The sequence below is a fragment of the Salmo salar genome, chromosome ssa16 (genome assembly GCF_905237065.1).
Source record: "Salmo salar chromosome ssa16, Ssal_v3.1, whole genome shotgun sequence".
Classification (NCBI taxonomy): Eukaryota; Metazoa; Chordata; class Actinopteri; order Salmoniformes; family Salmonidae; genus Salmo; species Salmo salar.
This window is the reverse complement of record NC_059457.1, coordinates 63,918,825-63,946,105: the sequence shown is the minus strand read 5'-3', so window position 1 is coordinate 63,946,105 and position 27,281 is coordinate 63,918,825. Positions and strand designations below refer to the sequence as shown.

The following is a 27,281-nucleotide window of genomic DNA, read 5'->3' as shown; positions in this document are numbered from 1 at the left end:
CTTTCCACTTAAAGTTACAAACCCCATCACCATAGAGGGAGGGAGGGAAATGGTGGGAGAGAGAGAGAGTGAGAAACAGTGGAAGAGAGCAAGAGATAGAAACAGTGGAAGAGAGCGAAACGGTGAAAGAGAGAGAGAGAAACGGTGAAAGAGAGAGAGAGAAACAGTGGAAGAGAGAGAGACAGTGGAAGAGAGAGAGACAGTGGAAGAGAGAGAGACAGTGGAAGAGAGAGAGACAGTGGAAGACAGAGAGACAGTGGAAGAGAGAGAAATGGTGAAAGAGAGAGAGAGAGACAGTGGAAGAGAGAGAGACAGTGGAAGAGAGAGAGACAGTGGAAGAGAGAGAGACAGTGGAAGACAGAGAAACAGAGGAAGAGAGAGAGAGAAACAGTGAGAAACAGTGGAAGAGAGAGAGAGAGAGAGAGAGAGAGAGAGAGAGAGTGGAAGAGGGAGAAACAGTGGAAGAGGGAGAAACAGTGGAAGAGAGAGAAATAGAGGAAGAGAGAGAGAGAAACAGTGAGAAACAGTGGAAGAGAGAGAGAGAGAGAGAGTGGAAGAGGGAGAAACAGTGGAAGAGAGAGAGACAGTGGAAGAGAGAGACAGTGGAAGAGAGAGACAGTGGAAGAGAGAGACAGTGGAAGAGAGAGACAGTGGAAGAGAGAGAGACAGTGGAAGAGAGAGAAACAGTGGAAGAGAGAGAAACAGTGGAAGAGAGAGAAACAGAGGAAGAGAGAGAGAGAGAAACAGTGAGAAACAGTGGAAGAGAGAGAGAGAGAGAGAGGTGGAAGAGGGAGAAACAGTGGAAGAGAGAGACAGTGGAAGAGAGAGACAGTGGAAGATAGAGAGACAGTGGAAGAGGGAGAAACAGTGGAAGAGGGAGAAACAGTGGAAGAGAGAGAAACAGAGGAAGAGAGAGAGAGAGAAACAGTGAGAAACAGTGGAAGAGAGAGAGAGAGTGGAAGAGAGAGAAACAGTGGAGGAGAGAGAGAGAGACAGTGGAAGAGAGAGAGAGAGAGAGAGAGAGAGAGAGAGAGAGAGAGAAAAGTGGAAGAGAGAGAAAGTGGAAGAGAGAGAAACAGTGGAGGAGAGAGAGAGAGACAGTGGAAGAGAGAGGGAGAGAGAGAAATAGTGGAAGAGAGAAACAGTGGAAGAGAGAGAAACAGTGGAAGAGAGAGAGACAGTGGAAGAGAGAGAAACATTGGAAGAGAGAGAGACAGTGGAAGAGAGAGAAACATTGGAAGAGAGAGAGACAGTGGAAGAGAGAGAGAGCGTGGAAGAGGGAGAAACAGTGGAAGAGAGAGAGAGAGACAGTGGAAGAGAGAGAGACAGTGGAAGAGAGAGAGACAGTGGAAGAGAGAGAAACAGTGGAAGAGAGAGAGACAGTGGAAGAGAGAGAGAGACAGTGGAAGAGAGAGAGAGACAGTGGAAGAGAGAGAAACAGTGGAAGAGAGAGAAACAGTGGAAGAGAGAGAGACAGTGGAAGAGAGAGAGACAGTGGAAGAGAGAGAGAGACAGTGGAAGAGAGAGAGAGACAGTGGGAGAGAGAGAGAGACAGTGGGAGAGAGAGAGAGAGAGACAGTGGAAGAGAGAGAGAAACAGTGGAAGAGAGAGAGAGACAGTGGAAGAGAGAGAAACAGTGGAAGAGAGAGAGACAGTGGAAGAGAGAGAGACAGTGGAAGAGAGAGAGAGACAGTGGAAGAGAGAGAGAGACAGTGGGAGAGAGAGAGAGACAGTGGGAGAGAGAGAGAGAGAGACAGTGGAAGAGAGAGAGAAACAGTGGAAGAGAGAGAGAGACAGTGGAAGAGAGAGAGAGAGACAGTGGGAGAGAGAGAGAGAGACAGTGGAAGAGAGAGAAACAGTGGAAGAGAGAGAAACAGTGGAAGAGAGAGAGACAGTGGAAGAGAGAGAGAGACAGTGGAAGAGAGAGAGAGAGACAGTGGAAGAGAGAGAGACAGTGGAAGAGAGAGAAACAGTGGAAGAGAGAGAGACAGTGGAAGAGAGAGAGACAGTGGAAGAGAGAGAAACAGTGGAACAGAGAGAGACAGTGGAAGAGAGAGAGACAGTGGAAGAGAGAGAGACAGTGGAAGAGAGAGAAACAGTGGAAGAGAGAGAAACAGTGGAAGAGAGAGAAACAGTGGAAGAGAGAGAGATAAAGGATAATCACCTAAACCTAATGATTATCACCTAATGCGTATTACATAAAGTTTTGTCCGCCAACCGACTTCATCAGAAGGAGGAACCTAAATGTTTCCCATTTGCTTCAACTGGGTCATTCCATTGTCTCCTGCTCCTTAACAGAGCTGTGATTGGTCCAACCCAAAGCGGGTTGAGTGGCCAGATTGAAAAACCGTAAAGAGTGAAGATTGAGAAACTGTGAACAGCTTCCTGATACAGGCCTATTCATTCAGATTAAAGGGGCAGTTCCCTCCAAAAATCTAACTTAGATGTTTTCAGACTTTAAATGTGTTCTAATGTAGAGATGAATCCATGTCCTATGCCATCGAATGTGTAGATACAGCTACATGTATATGCCTCAAATTCCAAATAAATGGAAAATGATAGGCACATACTAGAATCTGGAAATTATATGGCGCTTAGCTTTTCCATTCCACAGATGGCCTGGGACAGTGTAACGTCTGCTTCCAACTCACACTCTCAAACACCTAGATCCCCTGAACGCAGCTCACTCTCCAGATCCCAATCACCTAAATTCTAATCACCTGTTCACACACCTGTATGTCATTACCACACACTATTTACCGTAAATTCCGGACTATAAGCCGCAACTTTTTTCCCACGCTTTGAACCCCGCGGCTTAAACAATGACGCGGCTAATATATGGATTTTTCCCACTTTCAATTTTTTTTTCTCCAAAAAACAAATTCTGTGACGTGCTGTTTTTTGGCGGCATGAAGCTTTCATTAGACCAATGAAATTGCCGAACGGGTTAAGGTCAAACAACTTTTGTTTACTGTTTAGATGAAATTGAGCGCTCTGAAACTTCCCATCATTCTGATTACGGTAGTCATTTTGTCACCCTCATCATGGCAAAGACACGGAGAAATGCATATGATACAGCTTTCAAGTTGAAGGCGATTGATCTGGCTGTTGGAAAAGGAAATAGAGCTGCTGCACGGGAGCTTGGTCTTAATGAGTCGATGATAAGACGTTGGAAACAGCAGCGGGAGGAATTGACAAAAAGACAACTAAAGCTTACTGCAAATTTTAAATTTTTTGTTACAAGCCGTGTTTCGTTAAAGCCTATTTATTTTTGTTACAAGCCGTGCTTCGTTAAAGCCTATTTATTTTTGTTACAAGCCGTGTTTCGTTAAAGCCTGTGTAAAGTTAATTTGTTTCAATGTACCGGTAGGCACCTGCGGCTTATAGACATGTGCGGCTTATTTATGTTCAAAATAATATATATTTTTTAATTCAGTGGATGCGGCTTATATTCAGGTGCGCTTAATAGTCCGGAAATTACGGTAGTTCAGTTCTTTGCACCCCATCATTGTGAGGTATTGTTTGTTTTGTTGTACGGTCTAGTCGGAGCGCTGTTTAGTTCTATATTAGTCCTCCTGTGTATCATAGTTTTTGGCCATCCTCACTAACGATGCCTTTTTGCCTATTACCTGCCTGTGCTTTTGCCTAACAGATTTCCTGTCGTCAAACTCTTGCCTGATCTCCTGGATTACGTTGTTAGCCTTTTCCCTGCCTGTACTGTTACCTTTTTGGAGTCCCTGTGTATGACCTTCTGCCTGTCCCTGGACCCAGCTACCTGCCTCCTCCTGTGGTCCTTTTCTAATAAACACCTGCTGCACCCTGCGCTTGAAACCAGCTCTCTGTTTCCCATCGTGTTCATTACAGACAGATACTTGTCTCAACATAAGACCACTTTTGAAATGTCTGAAAACATCTGACCCACTTTGATTTTGGAATGTACTTTCCCTTTAACATAATTGTCAACATTTAAGCACGAAAACAACAATTTTGTTATTGGAAGTCTAAAGCAACGTAACTTCCCCCAGATTTATTTAGACACTGGTGCCGGGACCTAGCGCCAGACTAGACAATCACCGAGCAGGAATACTCATGATACCAAGAAAACTGGCTAAATGTGTGCCCTCTCGGACAGATGATTTGTCACAAGTCTGAACATCACAAAGCTGTTCTTTCTGATTTGTGGTTGGAGAAGAAGGGGTAAATAAAAGTCCTAGCACCAACAGGAGACAAACACTCTCTCTGTGTTGGTTATGATTGAGCTCCTCTGGCCATGCTGATTGGTCTATAATGACTGAAATGACAATTTTGAGTCCAACCATGTGCTTGCCTGAACATTCTCTGTAGTCCTTTGTGAAAGGCACATTTGTTTTTGTAGAAGGAATAATTGTTGTTGAATCATGCCAGAGCTGTAGGCAATCAGTTGAATTTGAACGGTTGGAATAGTGCAGCTGTCCATGTCAACGCCAGAATGCAGCCTACAGTCTGATTATTTAAAAATGTGTTCCAAAAAGGTTCTTCGACTGTCCCTATAGGAGAACCCTTTTTGGTTCCAGGTAGAACCCTTTCGGTTCCAGGTAAAACCCTCTTTGAACAGGGTTCTACCTGGAACCCAAAAGGGATCTCCAAAGGATTCTCCTATGGGACAGGCAAATAACCCTTTTAGGGGAGGGGAACCCACGGCGTCAATGGTTTAACTGGTATAAGTACAGTATTACAAGGCTTATATGATAATGTGTTTTCAATGTTAACATTCAACAGCTTACAGGCCATTTCTAAAGTTACCACTGTACACTCTTAGAAAAAAAGATGCTATCTAGAACCTAAAAGGGTTCTTCGGCTGTCCCCATAGGAGAACCCTTTGAAGAACCCTTTTAGGTGGTCCCCATAAGATAACCCTTTTTGGTTCCTCTGTGGAAAGGGTTTTACATGGATCCCAAAAGGGTTCTACCTGGAACCAAAAAGGGTTATCTTATGGGGACCACCGAATAACCCTTTGGAAACCTTTTTTCTAATAGTGTACTTGCTTATAGCCATAAGGCTGTAATGGTATAGCAAACATGCCTTTAAAAGCAGTCTGTGAAAACCAGGAAGTCATGGAAAATCAAGTTGGAATTTGGTTACTTGAAAATAGATTGCATGTGCCCCTCTCTTTCTCTCTCTGTGTGTGTGTGTGTGTGTGTGTGTGTGTGTGTGTGTGTGTGTGTGTGTGTGTGTGTGTGTGTGTGTGTGTGTGTGTGTGTGTGTGTTTGTGAGTCGTGCATTCCTGTATGCGTGTGTGTGGGTCTACATGTATGGTTTAGAGGGAGCAGAGACAAAATGGGAGTTAGTGGCCAATGTAGAATTGCCATTGTGCTCTAATACAATCTGACTTCCCCTCCTGACCTGAGATATTCCTCTCTCTAGAATAGAGAACCAGGCAGGCAAACCGAGGGAATTGTGGGCTGAGAGAGAGAGGAAGGCAGAGGAGGAGGAGGAGGAAGGGAGGAGGCTGTGGGAGGGCTGCAGGGTACTGGGTAGGGTAGGAGGACAGGCCACAAGTGATGCCTGGTATTTCTTCCACTGCCCCCATGCTTAAGGCTGCATTTCTGTCCGTGGTCCGTCCGGTAGTCTCCTACATTACAGACAGCTGCTCCTGCTCATCAGCCTTAGGTCTGTGCCCTCATCTACTCCATCCGTCCTCGAAGTCTGCATCACCAGTCCCTCTACCCTGATCTCTTCCAAGGAATGAAAAAAGGGAAAGATAGGGAAATAGTAATTATAGTTGACGAAAACCTTTACGTTTTCTTAAAGTTGAAAGAGTTTGTTTTATTCCGCTGATCATTGACAGATAGTGGATTTGATCCCTCAACACATCAAGCCAACTGGTGAGAGACTCAATTTTCTGCCCCAGTGGAGAGAGATAAACAGCTTTCTGTCTGGACTCTAGAAGAGAGACTCGACATTGGGGGACAAACCCAGTCATCTTTAGCCAGGACACTGAAAGAGACTAAGTTTGCTGCTTTACATTGAGAGACACAACCTTCTGTGTCAAGACAAGACAAGGCGAGCAGTTTTCTGTCTAAACAGAGACACACAGCCTAGAAAGAGAGACCAAGACCTCTGGATTTCACCCTCTCAGGGACAGCTTTTTGCCTTAATACAGAAACGGAGAGTACGACTGTTCTACTACAATATTCCTTATACCCCTAATATTGAGAGTCCTTCACTTATCTTCCCTGTCACCTGAGCACTGAGAAAACCTTTCTGCATTCTCATTTTTAACAGAAAAGGCACCAGCCTGGTCTAAGCAGCGGCATCTCAGGTAGAGTAACTCTGTCTGTCTGTCTGTCTGTCTGTCTGTCTGTCTGTCTGTCTGTCTGTCTGTCTGTCTGTCTGTCTGTCTGTCTGTCTGTCTGTCTGTCTGTCTGTCTGTCTGTCTGTCTGTCTGTCTGTCCCAGTGGTAGAAAAAGTATCCAATTTTCATACTTGAGTAAAAGTAAAGATACCTTAATAGAAAATTACTCAAGTAAAAGTGAAAGTCACCCAGTAAAATATTACTTGAGTAAAAGTATTCAGTTTTACACATTTACAAATGAAGCATTTGTGTTTAGTGAGTCCACTAGATCAGAGGAAGTAGGGATGACCAGGAATACTCTATTGATAAGTGTGTGAATTGGACCCTTGTCCTGTCCTGCTAAGCATTCAAAATGTAACGAGTGCTTTTGAGTGTCACGGAAAATGTATGGAGAAACAAAAATACATTTTTTTTTTTAGGAATGTAGTGAAGTAAAAATAAAAGTAGTCAAAAATATAAATAGTAAAGTACAGATACCAAAAAAACCTACTTAAGTAGTACTTTCAAGTATTTTTACTTAAGTACTTCACACCACTGGTGCGTGCATGCATGCGTGGATGTAGATCTGTAGCATCTGCTGTGATGTTGAAGGAGTAAGCATTGTTATGTTAGTACTGAAATATTATCTGACCTATCAGATGAATTTGAGATCTAAAGTTGACTCTTTTAGACCAAGGGATTGCAGCCAACACATATAAAAGCAGTTTTTAGTCAACTACTCTGGCATTGTCTCCAAAGACAAAACCCTCCTTGTCTTTCAGACTTTTTTTGTTTGTGCTGCTGGTGATCACGCCGAAAATAAAACAAACATGACATAGGAAGGAAAAGAGCAGCAAGCCAAACAATATAGAGAGCAGGAGAAAGTCAAATTAGGGAAGTCATACATTCTCAGAGCTTGGACTATTGCTATTAACAATGGGTCGACCCTTATCCTGATGTAATCTCTTAATATTGCATTGTCCTGTGACTTTGGGGCAAAATGTGGCCAAAAGTATTCAATGGGCTTTGAGTGACATGAAAGAATGGTGTTGGAGCTTAAAGGAAAGGACATGATGTCAGACTAACTCTGAGACATCCAGTTAGATGGTGCTGACGCCTTTACACACACTATATATACCTTTCTCATTAACCTTTTGTAGAAGCAGTTGACTTTAGACACTTAAATAAGTCACTTGATAAATAACGAAGCTTTGAATGATTAGTGGCAATTACTCAGTCAAAGCGAATTCGACTAATTGTTTAAAGATCTGGACTATGCTCTGTGAAATTGAAAAAATAGTCTTAAGTAGTCTCTTAAAAGTAAGTAAGTAAAAGGGACTGAACGATTCAGGAGGAGTCCAATACCTTCATTGGTCAGACTTCTAAAAGTAAAGTGTGGAATTGCGGATAGACTATAAGGATAGGCTACAGATGATCCAAATGTCCAAATGTCCAAACCCTTTAGTCTATAGCTCCCAGGTGGCAATAACTGGGAGTAAATGGTGTGTGTGTCCACCAAGACATAACATGATGAAGTCATGGCTGGTTTACTCTACCATTACAGTACCTCTACGGAAAGCTATCATTCAGGTACCAGACTTTAGTAAACCCTGCTGGAGAGATGGTTCACCTTTTTGAAGTTTTATCTTATTTTCTACTTTAAAATGTGAACTATCCCTGATGGGAATATTTTTAATTTGTGACTAACTGGTCTGTATGAGGATTGATCATGTTAATAATAACTTATTTATGAGCAGGGTGGGAAGGTAAAGGCCCCAGTGGACTGTCTCCCCTATTTCAAATTATTCAGGAGGCTATGAGTCAAGTCTGCTAGGAAAGCTTGAGTCAAAATCATCTATGTTGCTGTGACTGACCTAGAGGGACCATACTGTATGTATGCCATGACACCATTATTTGGTTAACACAGACATAAGACAAAAAGCAGAATAAAGGATTGTGTGCTGTGCTTTCCTTATATCACAGAACAGAAAGAACCACGCTGTCCTCTCCTATCAGGTGTCCCAGAGTGTTTTCAAGGTATTTTCCCCTTCCCTCTCCATTCATCAGCTGCCCTCAGTGTCACCAGCACAGAAATATAATTACCATAAGGGACATTCCCATTTAAGTCAATGTTCTGTGTAGCCATGAGCGTGAAATTGCCGTGGTCTGAGGGGCTTTGTCCATTCTAGTTTTCCTATTTCTATGGACTCCAGACAAGCACCAAGCACCGTAAAGCGAGCATCATTGTTCTCCTTTCCGAGGTAAACATCAGAAGGAGCAGGGCGGAAGGTCAGAGGGAGCACCTTCTTCCTCCCTAAAGTACCCCCAGCTGCCAAGATCCCAGTCAGGTACATTGTCCTTGTGCTGATCTAAGTAAGACGGAGCCTGCAAAGTGCCAACAAGCACTGACGAAAACCATAATAAGCTGGTCTGGGATAATTGTTTTTAAAAAAACAAAAAAGTAAACACAGCAGGACTGCTTGGTGTAAGAAAAAACGATTGAAGGGTTGGTGTTTTTTCTCATAGCGCAGAGATGAGCTTTTTTGAAACTTGTTTTCTTGATTATGGGCGATTTCCTTTTAAGTGCCTTGGCAGTAGGAAATCATATTGTTTGACATTGCTTCCTCGACTGCCTACGGGGAGACAGGATGGCGACCAAGACCCCTCAGACTGAAACGTAAAGGGAGGTGAGTTTCTATGGGAAGTGAGTCAGTCTCAATGACTGTTCTCAAACTGATTTACTAAATAGATGTGCAGCAACAGTAAAACCTATTCTTCCCCCTAGAAATAAATTCCAGGTTATTTTGCCATGTTTGAATAACTGTTTCTAGACACCAATATGGGCCAGTATTATTTATATTATGTCTTAAAAAAAACTACTTTCCACTCAGCCATAGTTCCCATAGCTTGCCTGAGGTCACTGTCATGTGGCCACTAGAACTTAAAACGTCCTCCCACACAAACTACTGGTCTGCTGTAGATAAAGAAGGGAACCCCTATTGGTCCACTTTCCCTCTTACTCACACACACTTATTTTTTTTACCCTTTATTTAACTAGGCAAGTCAGTTAAGAACAAAATCTCATTTTCAATGACGGCCTAGGAACAGTGGGTTAACTGCCTTGTTCAGGGGAAGAACGACAGATTTTTACCTTGTCTGCTCGGGGATTCGATCTAGCAACCTTTCGGTTACTGGCCCAACGCTCTAACCACTAGGCTACCTGCCCCCCATACACACACATGCAAACACACACACGCACACAGTCTAATCAACACCCTCACTTGAGCTTAAAGAGCAGCTCCATACTTTCCATTGGTCCTGCCCTTCAAGGAGAAGTGAGGGAGAAAGAGAGGGGAAATGCTACAACCTTACAGTAATACACAGTCTTACAGTAATACACAGTCTCGTCTAGATAGAAAGACTGAGGATCTATACAGTCTGAAGAAAATACAACCTTCAGTGCCAGATGGATTTTAGTCCAAGGAGGGTTTATTGTCTCTGCTGGTAAGACTGAACACAACGTCTTAGCAGTGAACGCAACCTTAACTTGAACCACTTAGTCTGTACAACGGTAATTATCCTACTGGATAGTTTGTCAAACATCAAGTTTGGATAGCTGTCTTTTTACATATGCTATTTAGTTTAATAAAGGTTTTCACTGTGTGCCTACTGTATGAAACTGAGTATTATGAAACGTTGTTCAATAGACACAGGTTAGTTTATCCTTTGTTTGAGTGTGAGTGGGGGGAGTCTGGAGTGCACACCACAGTACAGTAGTGTCTGTGCTCATGGAGCCGATGTGGAATCGCCAGCTAGTGAGCTGTGTGTGCTAGTAGTGTTCAACATAGAAGTAGCTGTTTCCTTTGCTCCGCAAGGGCCAAGGCTTTCGTATCGTGACAGGTAACGTTGCTAGTTCTAGTGCAGATATACAGTACATGCGCAGAGAGAAGAGCTGACAGTAGAGTTCATGGGGTGATGAAATGGTAAAGCTCAGGTGTTCATAAATTAGACCAAGATATCAACCAAGAAGAAAAAGAAGACTTTCCTATACTACAAATAATATCGTTATTTACTGTATATTGTCATATGATGTCTTTTTTTGGAAAATGCTTTTGAGGGAATGGGTCCTTTGGAAATTTCTTGACACAGTTCTGAAACAGTTGAATTTCCATCAACAGAAACAAAGTGCATTGATTTATTAGTTGTCAGCTCTTTATAAAAAAATGTACATCTTACCAGTCACCACTTCCTTATTGATTTTGTTTGTTTTCAATGTTTCAAGAAATATGCACCACCTATCTCTGGCCAAAGGAAATGTAAATCAGTATGTCTCACTTTCCCAGGCTAAGTAATGCAAAGATAAGCCCTGTGACATGTTTATTTCTGTGTTTTTGTTGACTTTAGACTTCCTTAAAACTGACATCCGATTTCCCAGATTGCTGGGCCAGGCAGGCAGGGCTGTGGGAACATACTTGGCCCGAACCAGCCCAGTCTACTGATCCCACTTTGGTCACACAGGGAGAAAAGTCTATTAATATACCCACTCCACAGCCCCAAACACATCGCCTGATACAAAACAGGATAGAATTGTAAAGCACAGCATCACTCAATACAATACAGCACAGCATTGCTCAGTACAGTACAGTAAGGTACTGAGCAACTCAGCATAGCACAGAATACTTTGGTGTAATGAAGAGATACTTGGAAACCAGTCAAATAAAAACACAAGTCAACATTGCATGGCACAAGTGAATTAAGTTACAAAGTGTGACAAGCCATGAAACAGAATAATCAAAAGTCCTGAAAAAAGAAACACAAATAAAATATCCCACAGAACAACAACAGCACTTTCATTCAATGCAGAAATGTAATTCATTGATCTATAAGTGCAGTAGATCGTATTTAGCGTTGTCCCAGATCTGTTTGTAATGTCTTTCCAACTCCTATCGTCAATGGCATACCAGTGACCATCGGAGTTGGAAAGACAACGCAAACAGATCTGGGACCAGACTAGATGGTAGTTATAGATGGTGACTGACTGTTCCCTGACTGCTCTGCTCTCTCCCAGGCCGTTCCAGAGGTGTGGTGTGTGACGGGTGATGGCCGACTGGAGTCTACTGGGAAACTTCTTGGAAGAGGTGCAGGAACACTCGACGTCTGTGGGCAAGGTGTGGCTGACCATCCTCTTCATCTTCCGTATTCTCGTCTTGGGCACGGCCGCTGAGTCGTCATGGGGCGACGAGCAGGAGGACTTCACCTGCGACACGGAGCAGCCCGGTTGCGAGAACGTTTGTTACGACACGGCCTTCCCCATCGCCCACATCCGCTACTGGGTGCTGCAGATTGTCTTCGTGTCCACACCGTCGCTCATCTACATGGGCCACGCCATGCACACGGTGCGCATGGAGGAGAAACGCCGGCGCAAGGAGCAGGAGGACCAGGGGGGAGGTGACGGGGAGGAAGGAGGGGAAGGAGGAGAGGAGAAGCATTATCTGGCGCACGAGGAAGACAAGGGGGGAGAGTGCGGGAAGGAGGGCAGCGGCATAGGGAGGGTGCGTCTGCGCGGGGCGCTGCTGCAGACTTACGTGTTGAGCATCCTGATCCGGACGCTAATGGAGGTGGTCTTCATCGTGGTGCAGTACATCCTCTACGGGGTCTTCCTCAACGCCCTGTACGTGTGCCACAGTCGGCCCTGTCCCCACCCGGTTAACTGTTACGTCTCGCGGCCCACGGAGAAGAACGTGTTCATCGTGTTCATGCTGGCCGTGTCGGGCGTGTCGCTGTTTCTCAGCGCCGTGGAGCTCTACCACCTGGCCTTTAAGCAGTGTCAGAGGTTTCTGAGGAGGAAACGACAACAGCAACAGCAACAGCAGCATCAGCTGCTACAAGGACGCACACCCTCAAGTGCTACGGTCATCGCCGCTGAACCTGACAGCCAACCCCGTCCGTCCATGCCATGCACCCCGCCCCAGACTTCAGCCAGTGTGTGAGCTCTTCCCCTCACACACACCCCATGCACTCCCAATCCCACCCCCATCCTAGCTGCCCCCCCTTCAACAACCGGCTGGCCCACCAGCAGAACTCAGTCAACATGGCCACTGAGCGCCACCGTGTTGTCCACAATGACCTGGGGACGGAAGACTTCCTGCACATGACCTATAAGGGGCACGCGGACACGCCCAACGCCTGCGCCCCGCCCCCTTCGCTGCTCCAAAACGGCTTCCAAAATGGCTTCCTGAAAGACAAGAGGCGTCTGAGCAAGACCAGCGGCTCCAGTAGCCGTGTGCGACCCGATGACTTGGCTGTATAGCGCCAATTCCCAACACACACACTGTTCCTGGATCGTTTCAAACACACACAAACACAAGACTGGGATGACTATGGCTCATCTGTTGTGGGGGACTAATTTGAGCACTGCATGGCACAAGTCAACGAAGTCACAAAGTATCACAAGTCATGAAACGGAATACTCGAGCTAATCAGAAGTCCTGAAATATGGATGCTTGAGGAACAATTGGCATACACATTGGCACTTACATATCATTAGTATGGGTCCCAGTCATGGTTTTGAGACATGGATCCATGGGCACAACAAAGCTGTAGAGGGGTTAGTGCCTTCATATTTAGCCCTCAGGACTAATCCCCTAATGTGACTGTCTGAGACATCTGTCTGGATGCGTCCTAAATGGCACCCTATTGCCTATATAGCGGCAGGTAGCCTAGTGGTAAGAGTGTTGGGCAAGTAAGCGAAAAATGGAATCCCTGAGCTGACAAGGTAAAAATCTGTCATTCTGCCCCTGAGCAAGGCACTGTTCCCTGAAGACGTGGATGTTGATTATGGCAGCCCCTCGCACCTCTCTGATTCAGAGGGGTTGGGTTAAAGGTGGAAGACACATTTCAGTTGAATGCATTCAGTTGTACAACTGACTAGGTATCCCCCTTTACTTTTAACCAGGGCACATATAGCTTTGGTCAAAAGTAGTGCACTATATAGGAGAATAAGGTGCCATTTGTGACAGAGACATTGACTGCTGTCTCTGAGTCTCTCCCTGAGAGACAGGGGGGCCTTGTGCTAAACCTGAGAATGAGTGGGTCACTGCCACACTATCAGCTCTGTGACACTGACTGGCTGCTGGGGACAGCTAAGTGGGACAGATGACAGCCAGTCTGTCGCTCAGAGAGAGAGATATGTGAAGGACGGCTGCCTGTCAGTGACCCACAAACACACGCTTAGACAAATGCTCTATGCGTGTAGGCTTGCTCTCTCTCACGCACGCACACATACACACACACACACTACATTTACAGAGGCGCACAGACACGTTCATTGGCATACAATACAAACACGCAGACACACCATGTGAATCCTAATGTTGTAATCACCTCCCAAAACCACTTCCCAAAACCATTGTTACTAACTTTGCAATTGAAAACGCTTGTAATCGAACAACTTCTAGAACAGCTAAGTGCGTCAGATGCTTTTTCGCCCTTATACACAGAGATCTCTGCTAAACATTGAATCGCATAGTGTGATAGTGTCTCTGTGACATCGAAAACTTCAGAACAAAGTTGACTACAAATACAAAGATGCCAATGTGTTTGCAATTGATACAAACAAGCGACGTATACAAATATTCTTCAAATGAAATCCGAGATGACTGCATTAAAATATAAAGCGTAGGCTGTTGGCCTATTTCAATAATATGTTATAAAATGTTCAAACAATTGAGTTAAATTTTGCTCCAGGGCGCAACTTTTGTTTTAGAAACTAGGGGACATAATAAATATATATATATATTTTATCCTGTCAGATAAACACTCCAAACAGCCTACCCAACTGCTCGGAGGCGTCCGCATGGTCCTAAAGCACACCGTTGCATCATTTTGTATCATATTCCAATGACATGGGGGGGTCAAAAAAAATTATTCGAGAATGTAGGGGGGACATGTCCCCCCATCGCCAGTGAAAGTTGCACCCCTGATTTTGCTACTTGTAGGCTACTGTCAGTATTTGTCTCAACATATTCCCTGATGTGTGTTCGCAATGATGTGTCAAATCGATGATTTTGTGCATTTTCATTTGGGTAAGCATTATTCATAATAAGCTAGCTGCCTCAATATTTGCAGCAGTAGGTGGGAATATCTCTCTAGGAGCTGATCCGTTTTCAGTATTATGAAATAATTATAATGTTAAGTATATTTGAACGGAGAAAGCTGATCCGAGAGCAGCGCTCCCTTTCTTTCGAGCCTATCAGGATCTACAAAATGCTCCAACGATGTGCTTTGCGACCGTTCTCTCTGCATGGTGTTTTGGCAGACGCATGATAGATAGATACATCGTTATCGGAAAACCGGGCGGAGACCTTGAACGTGATCTTGCCAAACTAGTGTCTATTGTCAAGGAAAGACCGCTTTAGTTTATCACTGTCAGCTCGTGAGTTAGGAGACTGTGAAAAGTAAGCCGGAGAGGAATTCTCTTAATTTTTGGAAAGTCATTCCCTTTCAGAATTATCAAACAGAAGGGCTGATAAATATAAAAAATAGGACTTGTCTTTTTTACCTGGCAAAGTATGTGGTCGAAAACTGAAAACGTTTTGCACTGGTTTACCGAATCTGTGTGTGTAGTGTTTTACGTTTTGAAATGTTTAACTAAATCTAAATGCGAATTAACAAAAAAACGTTGTCTAGCTCAGTTTCAATGCATCTTTGTTTAACGTGAATGATTGTATTGGTGTGGTGTCATTGCAATCACATTTTTGTAAACTTGGCACTTTAGCAAAAAGCAATGAAAATATGTATCTTTAGTGTTCCAAATGTTTTCATGTTTATATGTAAAAGTAGATATTGTCTGTCATTAAAAACACATTTACCCGTGACACATGATAGGAATTTGCAAGCTATGTCTTATCTAATATTTTAAGTAGAGCGATTCCATTTTGCGCACTGATGACAACGTTCACTGTTCTATCTGCACTATATTGTATATTGACCGTGGGTACGGTAAAGACCACTGATCCTCTTCGTACTAATTATGACTAAATGTAAAAGAAGCACAAACTCAATATATACATTCCATATGTATCATGCACTGTATTTGACTGATATTTTCTAACCTATGAACACACTTCATCAAAGATATTGGGTTTGATTGTGTGTTTTTTTTACTGGCTTCTTATCGAGCAACAGGGTAAATAATTTGTTGAGTTTCAGTTTCCATTTGTCCTAATCTTCTATAACCCGTCTTTATAGCCATATTTAAAATCACAGCTGCAGGACAAATTTACCATCACTAAAATTAGCCGAGGACGAAGCCCTCTTGACCAGGCTGCTCTCTGGAATGCTGGGTAATTATAGTGTGTTGGTTGACATTCGGAGCCAGACGAAACATTTAGAAATGATTCCCAGCGTTAACATTTTGATAATAGGGCTAGGGAATTATTCCCAACGTATCCCAGGGCACGGCCTGGATGGGAGCCAAAGATAACAAACCCCAGGGAATTAACTTACAATGAGTACGTATGGGCATTCATTGGAAATAGTCACTACTTGTGCTTGAATTCACAAAGCATCTGAGTAGCAGTGCCGATCTAGGATCAGTTTAGCCTTTTAAGTTATAATGAATAAGAGGGGAGACCTGATCCTAGCTTAGTACTCCTACTCTGAGATGCTAATACGAGCCCCGATTGTAGTTATAATTTTTGCCTGATACACTTCAAGAATTACTTCAACATTACACAGGAGTAAAACAATTTGCCAACACCAGTCTGTCGGATATTGCTGCCAGTTCCGAACTTCAATAACAAAAAAGGTTTAATGCACTAGGCTCTATTAAGTAGAGCAGTAGTTCAACCAGGTACCCCTGGGGAATACTTTACCTCTCCACAGGGAATACTTGAAGAGACTCAAAAGACCATAGGCTTACTGGTGAAATGCAAACGAGGGGGTACTTCAGGGAACAAAATTAACTTGGTGGTACAGTAACCCAAAAAGTTAGAGAACCACTGGAGTAGAGTACCACAAAAGGATAGTTGTTGGCATGGGCCCTGGAACTCTTAAGAATGGGATGTAAGCACCGCTGACCAGTGTTCCTCCACTAGGTGGCCACATTGCTCTATCCTGTGTGAGATCCATTACAACCGACACAAAGGATTCTCCCATATTGTTTTGATGGAAAATAACATTCATCATACCTAATTACTCCTCCAAAAGGTGCGATTGACTAGTGTCATGGGAATTCTGGTGCGCTAGGGGAAAATAGTATACAACACATCACAGGCCACCTGTATACCAAACAATATATTTTATTTGTCTTCCAACACCACAGCCCTGTACCAAATTCAATGGAGTCACATGACAATGTGTTAACACAGGAGAGGCAGGGACACAGATACGACCTATTAGCTCATTTTCTGTTTCGCTTTTTTTTGTTGTCATTTTTGTTTAAAAAAAAAAAAAAAATCAGTAAAATTCCATGGTCACCACCCCTCCAAGTAATCCAGACATGGTTAAGGCTGCTTCGTCTTCTTTACGCTCCTCTCTGTACTCCTATCCTGGAAAGGTGAGAGCAGAGGCTTTGCTTGCTGCTGTGTCCGTTTGTCTGTTAGGGCTAAGAGGGGTTTGAGGTGTGACAGACATCACCCCCCCTAACCCACAACCCCATATCCAATTCTAAACCAGGCCTCACCAGCACCTCACTGCGTATGCCCCAGAATCACCCCTCCTACCGAGTGTTTTGACAAAAACAGGAGAAAAGAAAAAAAAAATAACATTCTTTACAGTTAAATCATGTTTGTGCTTTTTTAATAATACTATTATCTGTATGAGGTCATCGTTTGGCATATTATACAGAGTAACAAAGGAAAATGCAGTTAAAATACTTTGACCCCCCTACATGGTAAACAGCATTTCGGAGTGGGAGTTGCAGCGACATTTGGCTACCCTACCCCCCTCTCCACACCCCCACCCTCCTTTACAAAAGAAGATGTGAAAACAAACTAGAAGTCACTATTAAAATCCCTTTAACAACACAAATACAGTACACAAATACAAAGAGCATTGAATCTCTGGAGGGTAGTGATGAGATGAGATGTAAACATACAGCCAAAAATGGTGCAACTCGAGACAACAACAAAAAAAACGGTGACCTTTTCATCTTTTTATTCAGTTCCTTGTGTTTTTAATCCTTTATTGTTCTTTACATTTCGTCGTTTAGCTGTTCTTATAACAGTACAACTACGGACCTCTGGTCCCGGGTCATCCCTTGACTTTTTATGAAGAGGCCCATTTCCTATCCGCCCGTAGAACACTGGAGCTTAGACTCGTCCCGTACATTCTACGTTTTCCCAAACAGAGAAAGGTCAGTCCCCTCTGAAATGGTGTACATCTGCCTTCCCCTCCGTGGAACACGCTGCAGTTGCACCACCACACCCGACAGACTGCTAAACCAGCACAAAAGTGTCTCGGGATGTGTGTGCGTGTATGTGCCAGAGTGAATGTATGCGTCCCCAGTCCACACAACAACCGCCTAAGAGAGCACAAGTCTCATGTGTATTCCTTTGTTGGCGCAGGTTCTAGACTCCAGGTTCTAGACTCCTGCGGGTTCCGAGTCAGGTCTTTAGTTTCTACTTGGCTGTAGCAGCTCAGAACATGAGGTTCCCGGGGTTTCCGGGACCAGGGTTGAAGCCCATGCCCATGTCCCCTGCCATGCCGCGAGGCCTCATCTGAGGCGGCATCATCATAGTCTGCTGGGGGCCACCCATGCCGTGGAGTGACATCATCATGTTGGGCGAGCCCACGGGGCCCGGGTGATTGTACATGAGCCCCCCCCTCTCTTTAACTTGCATCATCCCATGCCCAGGTCCTCCCATCATGCCCGGTTGCTGTCCCGGTGACAGCATCCGGTGCTGGGGTCCCATCATGCCCTGGGGCATGAAGCCGGGGTGGCCCGGGTGTAGCTGCCGCATGGGATTGTGGCCAGGGTTCCCCATTGGCATGTCTTGGGGCCCCCCCATGTGGCCAGGGCCCGGCGGACCCCCCATCCCCTGCATGGGCATCCCCATCCTGGGGTTCCCCTCCACCATCATCCCCTGCATCTGGGGAGGGAAGCCCTGGGGGCCGGAGGAGTGAGGAGGTTTCCCCCCCGGGCCGTCGCCACCGCGGGGGAAGTAGGACAAAGTCTGGCTGGGCTTTTCCGATGGGATAATCCGGGAGAGGTCAAACTCCGGCATTCCGGTGGCTCCCGTTCGCATGACCTCGTGGAGGTCGTTATCATTATTGAACATGTTGAAGTCCTGGCCTCCTCCGGGGGTGTTGGGTTTACACATGCCGCCCGGATCCCCGCCGGGGCCCATGCTGGCCATTCGGCCCATGGGGCCCCCCTCCACCTGGAAGCCCATGCCGTGGGGGAAACCACCCTGGGGCCCAGGGCCGTTGTGGGGGAAAGGGACCTGCTGAGGAGGAGAGTGACCGGGGGGGAATCCCTGGCCTCGGTGGGGGAAGCCCATACGGCCCTGAGGTATCATCTGAGGGTTGCCCATCCCTGGGTCCTGCCCGCCGGGCATCATCATGCCGTGGGGCCCCATCATACCCGGCCCCATGGGCCCCTGGTGGGGTCCCCCCATTGGGTTGGGCGAGGGCATCTGGTTAGGCATGCCGTGGGAGAGGGGCTGGGAGCCCATGGTGTTCATGCCCATGGGGCTGAGAGCGGGCATGGGGCCTTGTGATGTGGGAGCCATCATGCGGTTGTGGCCCGGGTGGTGGTTCATTCCCATACCTATAGGAGGCAGCAGAGAGGCAGGCAGGGTGAGATCACTACATTCAAACCATAAAACAAAGAGCAAAAACATAAAGTGGTTGGCATACGCTTACACCTCAGTATAGTGAAAGTTCTAGGCTCCAGAGGTGTGTGTAAAAGGCAATTGAAAAGGTGCAAATTTGGATACAGATACGTATAAGTATTTATGATTTGTGATGCGTTAACGGAAAATGGCCTGGTCTAAACAGCCACCTCTCTGGTACAGCTGTGTGTGTGTGTGTGTGTGTGTGTGTGTGTGTGTGTGCAAAATATAACAGCGTGTTGGAGCTCTTACCAGACATGTTCATGGGCGGCAGGTTCGGCGAGCGGGCCGGTGGCGAGTCGTCGTCCGAGCTCGCCACCGTTTTGATGGCGTCGTGGTAGAGGGGCGTGGAAGTGGGCATGGCGAACTTGGACATGCGTGACATCATGATGGACAGTGGGTTCTGAGATATCGTGGGCTCAGGGGGCAGGGCGTAGGGGCTGCCAGACGGAAGACTGGAAGCACTACTGGAAGGGGGTGCTGTGGGGGGACCATTCCCACCTGAAGGGGAGGGGGAGAGGATGACGAGAAGGGGAGAGAGAGAAAGCGAAGGGGAGAGAGAGAAGGGGAGAGATTCGTTACATAAATATCCACTGTATCTTCTTATGCAGAGAACACATAGGGCTGAATCCTAATTAAACTCAAGCTTTCACACATTGCCTGAGTCTTAGTTAAGCGCACAGATCTCAAGTCAAGATTCAGTCCATAAAGCACAATCTACTGAACTGAATTGATGGAAGGCTAACAGAGGAGAAACTTCTGGGACTCACCTTGCTCCACGTTGCCCATCATGTTGGGTGAGGTCATGCTGAGCGGCGGCTGCTTGTTGTTCTGGGGGATGCCTGGACTCTGCATGGGGGGCTTGGGGGACGATGTCCACCCTGGGGAGGGTGCCGGGAGCGAGGGCGACTTCATGTGGACGGGAGAGGCTCCAGCCGAACCCATCATGGGTGGAGACTTGATGGAGGCGGCCGCCGCGGCTGCAGCCACTGCCGCCGCCGAGGGACCCTGGAGCATGCCGGCCAGCTGGGAGGGCGTCTGGGGGGACTTGAGGTTCCCAGAGGGCGAGCCCAGCATGGGGGACTGGACCTGCCTCAGCGTAGGGGACTTGAGGGGGTTGATGTTGGGTGAGTTAGCCTGGCCGCCCTGGATGTCCTGGGGACCCTTGCGGACCCCCATGTTCCTCTGGTTGGGAGGCGGGCCCGAGTTGGGGGGCATATGGCTGAGGCGACCGTTGCCGCCGTGGTTGGGTCCTCGCTGGTCAGGGCCGAAGGGGGTTTCACCTCTGGGGCACCTAGGGTTCCCAGGCCCTGGCCCGTGAGGCCCCATGCCTGGGAAGTGGCGGTTGGGGCCCATGTTGAAGTCCCCTGGGTGGTGCCCCTGGTCAGGGAAGGGAGCTCCCTGCATCATCTTCTGCGGGCCCATGTTCTCTGGCATGGAGCCTCCTCTCATCTTCATCATCTCCTCGGGGCTCAAGTTCATGGGAGGCTCCCCCCTCATCTTAGCCTGCATCATCTGGGGGTTGGGCCCCATGTTCATGTTCCCGGGGCCCATGCTGAACTCAGGGCCCATGTCCCTGCCCAGGCCCTTGACAAACTCCATCCTGGAGGATGGACTCATGGGGCCAACGTCGCCAGGCATTCTGGGAAACATCATGCCTCCTCCGTTAGGGCCATTGCCAGGGCCTTCCATTGGCCCCCGGGGGCCGTTGCCCCCCATCATCCTGTTCATCTCCATGATCATGCCCGGGGGCAGCCCCATGCCCTGCTTGTCACCCCCCATGCCCTGCTGGAACATGGCCTCCTGCACCGCCTGTGGGTTGGGGAACCTCTCCACCCGACCCCCTGGCCCTACAAACTGCCCCTGTCCGGGCGGGAAGCCCCTGCCATCGCCCATGTTGGGTCCCACGTCGTCGGGCCAATTCATTCCAGGCCGGGGCCCCCTGGGGTTGGGGCCGCCCTCCATACCCGGGTTCATCATGCCAGGAGGGAAGCCGCCGGGCATCCTCTGTATGTGGGGGTGCATGGGGCCCCGGGGGCCCATGCTCATCTGCTCTGGGAAGTGCTCGGGGCCCCACATCTCCCCAGGCGAATTGATCTGGTAGGGAGGCGGGGGCCCGCGCATCATGGGGCCCCGGGGGCCTTGTTGGTGCATCATCATGTCGCCCATGGGCCCCCGGTGCTGCATCTGCTCCTGCTTCCTTTTCTTCTCCTCGTAGAACTCCTGCTGCAGCTTCAGCCATGCCATCTGCTCTGGGTTCATCCCTGTGTGATCCCCGTGCTCACCGCCGGGCCCTCCGTGAGTGTTCATAGGCGGCCCAGGAGGCAGGGGCCCCAGCTCGTCCGGGGAGAATGGCATGTCTCTGAGGCCTCCGGGCCCAAATGGAGGGCCATCGGGCCGGGGCCCCCCAGGGCCTCCAGGCTTCCCCAGGCTCTGGGACTGGGCCATCATGGCCTGGAGGGGGCCCTGCTCCCCTGGCTTCTTGGGCCCCCCCTCCATCATGCCGGGGTTGGGCCCGGGGGGCCCGCCCGGGTTTCCCTGCCCCATGGCTACCATGTCTTTGAGTGATAACTCCTTGTCATCAGGGAAGAGCATGCGCTGGATGTCCCGTAGCGTTTGCAGAGAGCGTTCGCGGTGCTCCAGCTGCTCCTGGGACAGGCCCTCAGAGTTGTCCCCCATGCTGGACATCAGCTCATGTGCCAGCTGCTGCTGCTGCTGGGCTGTGAGTTTGGCGTCGGCACCATTGGGAAGGTCCAGAGAGGGGAAGCCCTGTTGGGATGGTCCAGAGGGGGTCTGGTGGCCGGGCGGCCCTCCAGGGTTGCTGTTAGGGTCGTGGGGGGTGCCGTCCTGGGGGCTTCCGCTCTTAGAGTCCATGCCCCCAGAGGCAGCCCCGTCCTGGGGGAAGCTCCCAGGCTTGGCCCCCTGAGGCTGGGCTTCTACTGGCTGCTGTTGGCCTGGTGGAGGTGCTTTGGAGGCCTGCTTGTGGTTCTGGTCAGAAGGGTGAGATGACTGCTGCTGGGGGGCTCCACCCAGCTGCTTGGAGTCACCCCGAGGGGGTCCCATCTGATTATTCTACAACACAGGGTGAGGGTGAGGGGGGGATTGGTTGGGTTACCAAAAGTTCCCACTAACTGACACATTAAGAGACACTTATCAAAAGCATCCCAGGGTGCATAATTAATATTGCTTTTTATTTTTAAATACACAATTATTTTGAGTTGGACAAATATAACATTGTCCGAATCGTGCTTAAAGTTTTAACATTGTTATATAACATTATATTACCAGACCAACAAGGGGCACAATGCAAATGGTCTGCAAACTGCAAGGTTTTTATGATACCCCAAATCCTATGATAAATAATAGGCTAGTTAAAAGTGGTTTGTATTGAAGTGGGTTTGTCTTACCACAGGTAGATGGGGCTTGTTGCCCTTGCCGTTGGAGATGTTGTTCATGTGGAAGGCAATGATGTTGTCCGAGTGGCCTGTGAAGACCGCATCAGCCGCCCTGCAGACAGTAGGAGCACACTTATGAGTAGGTGCGTGCGCATGCGTTTCAAACAGGCAACAGGTAGAAAAGTCCCATTTCAAACATCTGGTTAATAATTGAATAATTGAAGCCTATCATCGAAGCCATATATTGAGCACAATTGTGAACAATTGCCACAGCAGACATTAAAAAAGGTCCAATGTAGACAGGGTTTGTTTTTAATTTCTGGGTAACAATTAAGTACCTTACTGTGAAGATTTTTGACCATTTTAATTGAAAACGAACAAAAATAACTTAGCGGAGGGCAATTTCTCAAGCAAGAATTTAGAGTGGTCTGAGTGGGGAGGGGAAAACTAACTGTGTAACTCCTATTGTTCTATTAACTAATTCACTGCATGGTGACATCACAGGCCTTTAAATGCAACTGCTTAGTAGTGTGGGTTCAATAGCATCTCATTAGTGTGCAAGATCTTGAGAATCTGTCACAAGTCCCTCTACTTCTATTCGAGATGAAAATTATCAGGCACCTTATCGATAGCAACAGCTCATGGTCCTCCTGGAATCAGATGTTTTTTTTTACTCAATGGAGGAACGTAGTCAGAGAAATGCTGATGAATGTCTTGCTCGAGCTGTGTATGCAGCTGGTTCACCTCTGATGCTCACAGGCAATGTGTATTGGAAGAGATTTCTGAATGTTCTTTGCCCAGCATACACCCCTCCAACCAGACATGCTTTATCTACTCATTTGCTGAATGCAGAGTTCAAGTGAAGGTCAAGCAAATCGTAGAAAAAGCAGACCGTATTGCAATCATCTCTGATGGGTGGTCGAATGTTCGTGTGCAAGAAATAATGAACTACATCATCTCCACCCATCAACCAGTATTCTAAAAGAGCACAGACACAAGGGACAACAGACACACCGGTCTCTACATTGCAGATGAGCTGAAGGCAGTCATCAATGACCTTGGACCACAGAAGGTATTTGCACTGGTGACAGACAATGCTGCTTGGTCTTAGGTAGATGAGTCCTACCCTCACATCACACCCATTGGCTGTGCTGCTCATGCATTGAATCTGCTCCTCAAGGACATCATGGCACTGAAAACAATGGATACACTCTACAAGAGAGCCAAGGAAATGGTTAGGTATATGAAGGGTCATCAAGTTATAGCAGCAATCTACCTCACCAAGCAAAGTGAGAATAATAAGAGCACCACATTGAAGCTGCGCAGCAACACCCGCTGGGGTGGTCTTGTCATGTTTGACAGTCTCCTGGAGGGGAAGGAGTCTCTCCAAGAAATGGCCATGTCACAGTCTGCCGATATGGACAGCCCCATCAAGAGGATCCTCCTAGATGATGTATTTTGGGAGAGAGTGGTAAGCAGCTTGAAACTCCTGAAACCTATAGCAGTACCCATTGCATGGATTGAGGGAGACAATGCCATCCTGTCTGATGTTCAGACTCTGCTTGCAGATGTAAGAGAAGAAATCCGTACTGCTCTGCCCACTTCACTGTTGCTCCAAGCAGAGGAAACTGCAGTTCTGAAATCCATTAAAAAGCGTGAAGACTTCTGCCTGAAGCCCATACACGCCGCAGCGTATGTTGGACCCCAAGTGTGCTGGCAAGAGCATCCTGTCTGGTGCAGAGATCAACAAGGCCTATGGTGTCATCACTACTGTGTCTCAACCACCTTGGCCTGGATGAGGGCAAGGTTCTTGGCAGTCTGGCATAGTACACTTCCAAGCAAGGGCTTTGGGATGGAGATGCAATATGGCAGTCGTGCCAACATATCTCATCAGCCAGCTGGTGAAAGGGACTTTGTGGATCTGAGGATCTTTCTCCTGTTGCCTCCATCATCCTCCAAATCCCACCAACATGAGCCGCGTCAGAGCGCAACTGGTTCTTGTTCAGGAACACACACACACACACACACCAAAGTACGCAACAGGCTAACCAATACAAGGGTTGAAAAATGTGTGGCCATCCGGGATATTTGAGGCTTTTTGAGCCTGACAACGAGCCATCCTCAACAAGGTTGGAAAGTGACAGTGAAGATGAGGCCTCAGAGTCTGATGTTCAAGAGGTGGACATTGAGGAGGTCCAGGGAGAAGACAAGCCTGAGAGAAAGACAACCAAAGCTTTAGTTTCTAGACCATTTTACAGATGTATGTTGAAAACGTTTTTGGGAGATGCGATGGCTCATTGGGGATCATTCAATACTCCCTTTCTTTTGTTGTTCAGTGGAATCATCCCATGTGAAGAGTCAACTCAATTAAAAAGTACAATTTGTAACTAAATGTGGTTGTTTTTTTTCTATTGGAAGGATTTAATCATTTGCAATTATGTCTACTTATGATAAGGTAAAAGGTTTGTTTCTGTCTCCATATGATATGGTAAATATATCCAATGCAAAAAAAATCTACATTTTAAATGGTATTAATATTAATTTGCATACATTTCCCATATATTCCCGTTAATTCCCACAGAAAGATTCCACATCGGAATATTCCCCAAAATGTGCAACCCTAATGTCGTGGCCAAACGTTTTGAGAATGAAAGAAATATTAATTTTCAAAGTTTGCCGCTTCAGTGTCTTTAGATATTTTTGTCAGATGTTACTATGGAATACTGAAGTATAATTACAAGTATTTCATAAGTGTCAAAGGCTTTTATTGACAATTACATGAAGTTGATGCAAAGAGTCAATATTTGCAGTGTTGACCCTTCTTTTTCAAGACCTCTGCAATCCGCCCTGACATGCTGTCAATTAACTTCTGGGCCACATCCTGACTGATGGCAGCCCATTCTTGCATAATCAATGCTTGGACTTTGTCAGAATTTGTGGGGTTTTGTTTGTCCATCCGCCTCTTGAGGATTGACCACAAGTTCTCAATGGGATTAAGGTCTGGGGAGTTTCCTGGCCATGGACCCAAAATATCGGTGTTTTGTTCCCCGAGACACTTAGTTATCACTTTTCCCTTATGGCAAGGTGCTCCATGCTGGAAAAGGCATTGTTTGTCACCAAACTGTTCCTGGATGGTTGGGAGAAGTTGCTCTCGGAGGATGTGTTGGTACCACTCTTTATTCATGGCTGTGTTCTTAGGCAAAATTGTGAGTGAGCCCACTCCCTTGGCTGAGAAGCAACCCCACACATGAATGGTCTCAGGATGCTTTACTGTTGGCATGACACAGAACTGATGGTAGCACAGCTTTTTTCCGGATGCCCCAAACAATCGGAAAGGGGATTCATCAGAGAAAATGACTTTACCCCAGTCCTCAGCAGTCCAATCCCAGAATATCAGTCTGTCCCTGATGTTTTTCCTGGAGAGAAGTGGCTTTCTTTGCTGCCCTTCTTGACACCAGGCCATCCTCCAAAAGTCTTCACCTCACTGTGGGTGCAGATGCACTCACACCTGCCTGTTGCCATTCCTGAGCAAGCTCTGTACTGGTGGTGCCCCGATCCCGCAGCTGAATCAACTTTAGGAGACGGTCCTGGCGCTTGCTGGACTTACTTATGCGCCCTGAAGCCTTCTTCACAACAATTTAACCGCTCTCCTTGAAGTTCTTGATGATCCGATAAATGGGTGGTTTAGGTGCAATCTTACTGGCAGCAATATCCTTGCCTGTGAAGCCCTTTTTGTGAAAAGCAATGATGACGGCACATGTTTCCTTGCAGGTAACCATGTTTGACAGAGGATGAATAATGATTCCAAGCACCAACCTCCTTTTGAAGCTTCCAGTCTGTTATTCGAACTCAATCAGCATGACAAAGTGATCTCCAGCCTTATCCTCATCAAAACTCACACCTGCATTAACGAGAGAATCACTGACATGATGTCAGCTGGTCCTTTTGTGACAGGGCTGAAATGCAGTGGAAATGTTTTTTGGGGATTCAGTTCATTTGCATGGCAAAGAGGGACTTACTTTGCAATGAATTGCAATTCATCTGATCACTCTTCATAACATATGCAAATTGCCATAATACAAACTGAGGCAGCAGACTTTGTGAAAATTAATATTTGTGTCATTCAAAACTTTTGGCCACAACTGTACTTCTGACTAATCAGATCGGCTCTTTTGCCAATAATTGGGCAAGACATCTGAATTGGGATGCCTGTGTAAATACAGCCAATGTGTTCTGGGAGGAAGTTCAAGCAACTATAAACCAGTAATAGCCAGCTGAACTACACAGGTGAACTTAACAGTTGAAAGCTCCATGGTTAGGGACACGAGTGGCAGGGCTGAAATTGCCTCTTGTTATCTATCACCAATCTATCAAATGTATTTATAAAGCCTTTTTTACATCAGCAGATGTCACAAAGTGCTTATACAGAAACCCAGCCTAAAACCCCAAAGAGCAAGCAATGCAGATGTAGAAGCACAGTGGCTAGGAAAAACCTACTAGAAAGGCAGGAACTTAGGAAGAAACCTAGAGAGGAACCAGGCTCTGATGGGTGGCCAGTCCTCATCTGGCTATGCCAGGTGGAGAACATAAGAGTACATGGACATTAAGGCCAGATCGTTCTTCGATACGTTCAAACGTTCATAGATGACCAGCCGGGTCAAATAATAATCACAGTGGTTATAGAGGGTACAACAGGTCTGCACCTCAGGAGTAAATGTCAGTGGGCTTTTCATAGCC

At 46.7% G+C, this 27,281-nt stretch overlaps 1 protein-coding gene and 1 pseudogene across 8 annotated transcripts in view; one reads left to right on the top strand and one right to left on the bottom strand.

The window, feature by feature from the left end:
* Positions 1-5,493: 5,493 nt before the first annotated feature.
* On the top strand, positions 5,494-15,189 carry LOC106574307 (gap junction alpha-5 protein-like; annotated as a pseudogene).
* A 1,409-nt stretch (positions 15,190-16,598) lies between these two features.
* LOC106574308 (B-cell CLL/lymphoma 9 protein) overlaps positions 16,599-27,281 on the bottom strand; it is a 100,655-nt gene continuing 89,972 nt past the window's right edge. For all 8 annotated transcript variants that reach the window (XM_014150123.2, XM_014150125.2, XM_045697572.1 and 5 more), the window contains 4 exons: positions 22,557-22,656; positions 19,920-22,221; positions 19,402-19,650; positions 16,599-19,085 (listed from right to left, as the gene is read on the bottom strand). In XM_014150123.2, the coding sequence (XP_014005598.1) occupies positions 17,953-19,085; positions 19,402-19,650; positions 19,920-22,221; positions 22,557-22,656 (3,784 nt within the window). In that variant the 3' untranslated portion in view covers positions 16,599-17,952. The remainder of the gene's footprint in view (positions 19,086-19,401; positions 19,651-19,919; positions 22,222-22,556; positions 22,657-27,281) is intronic.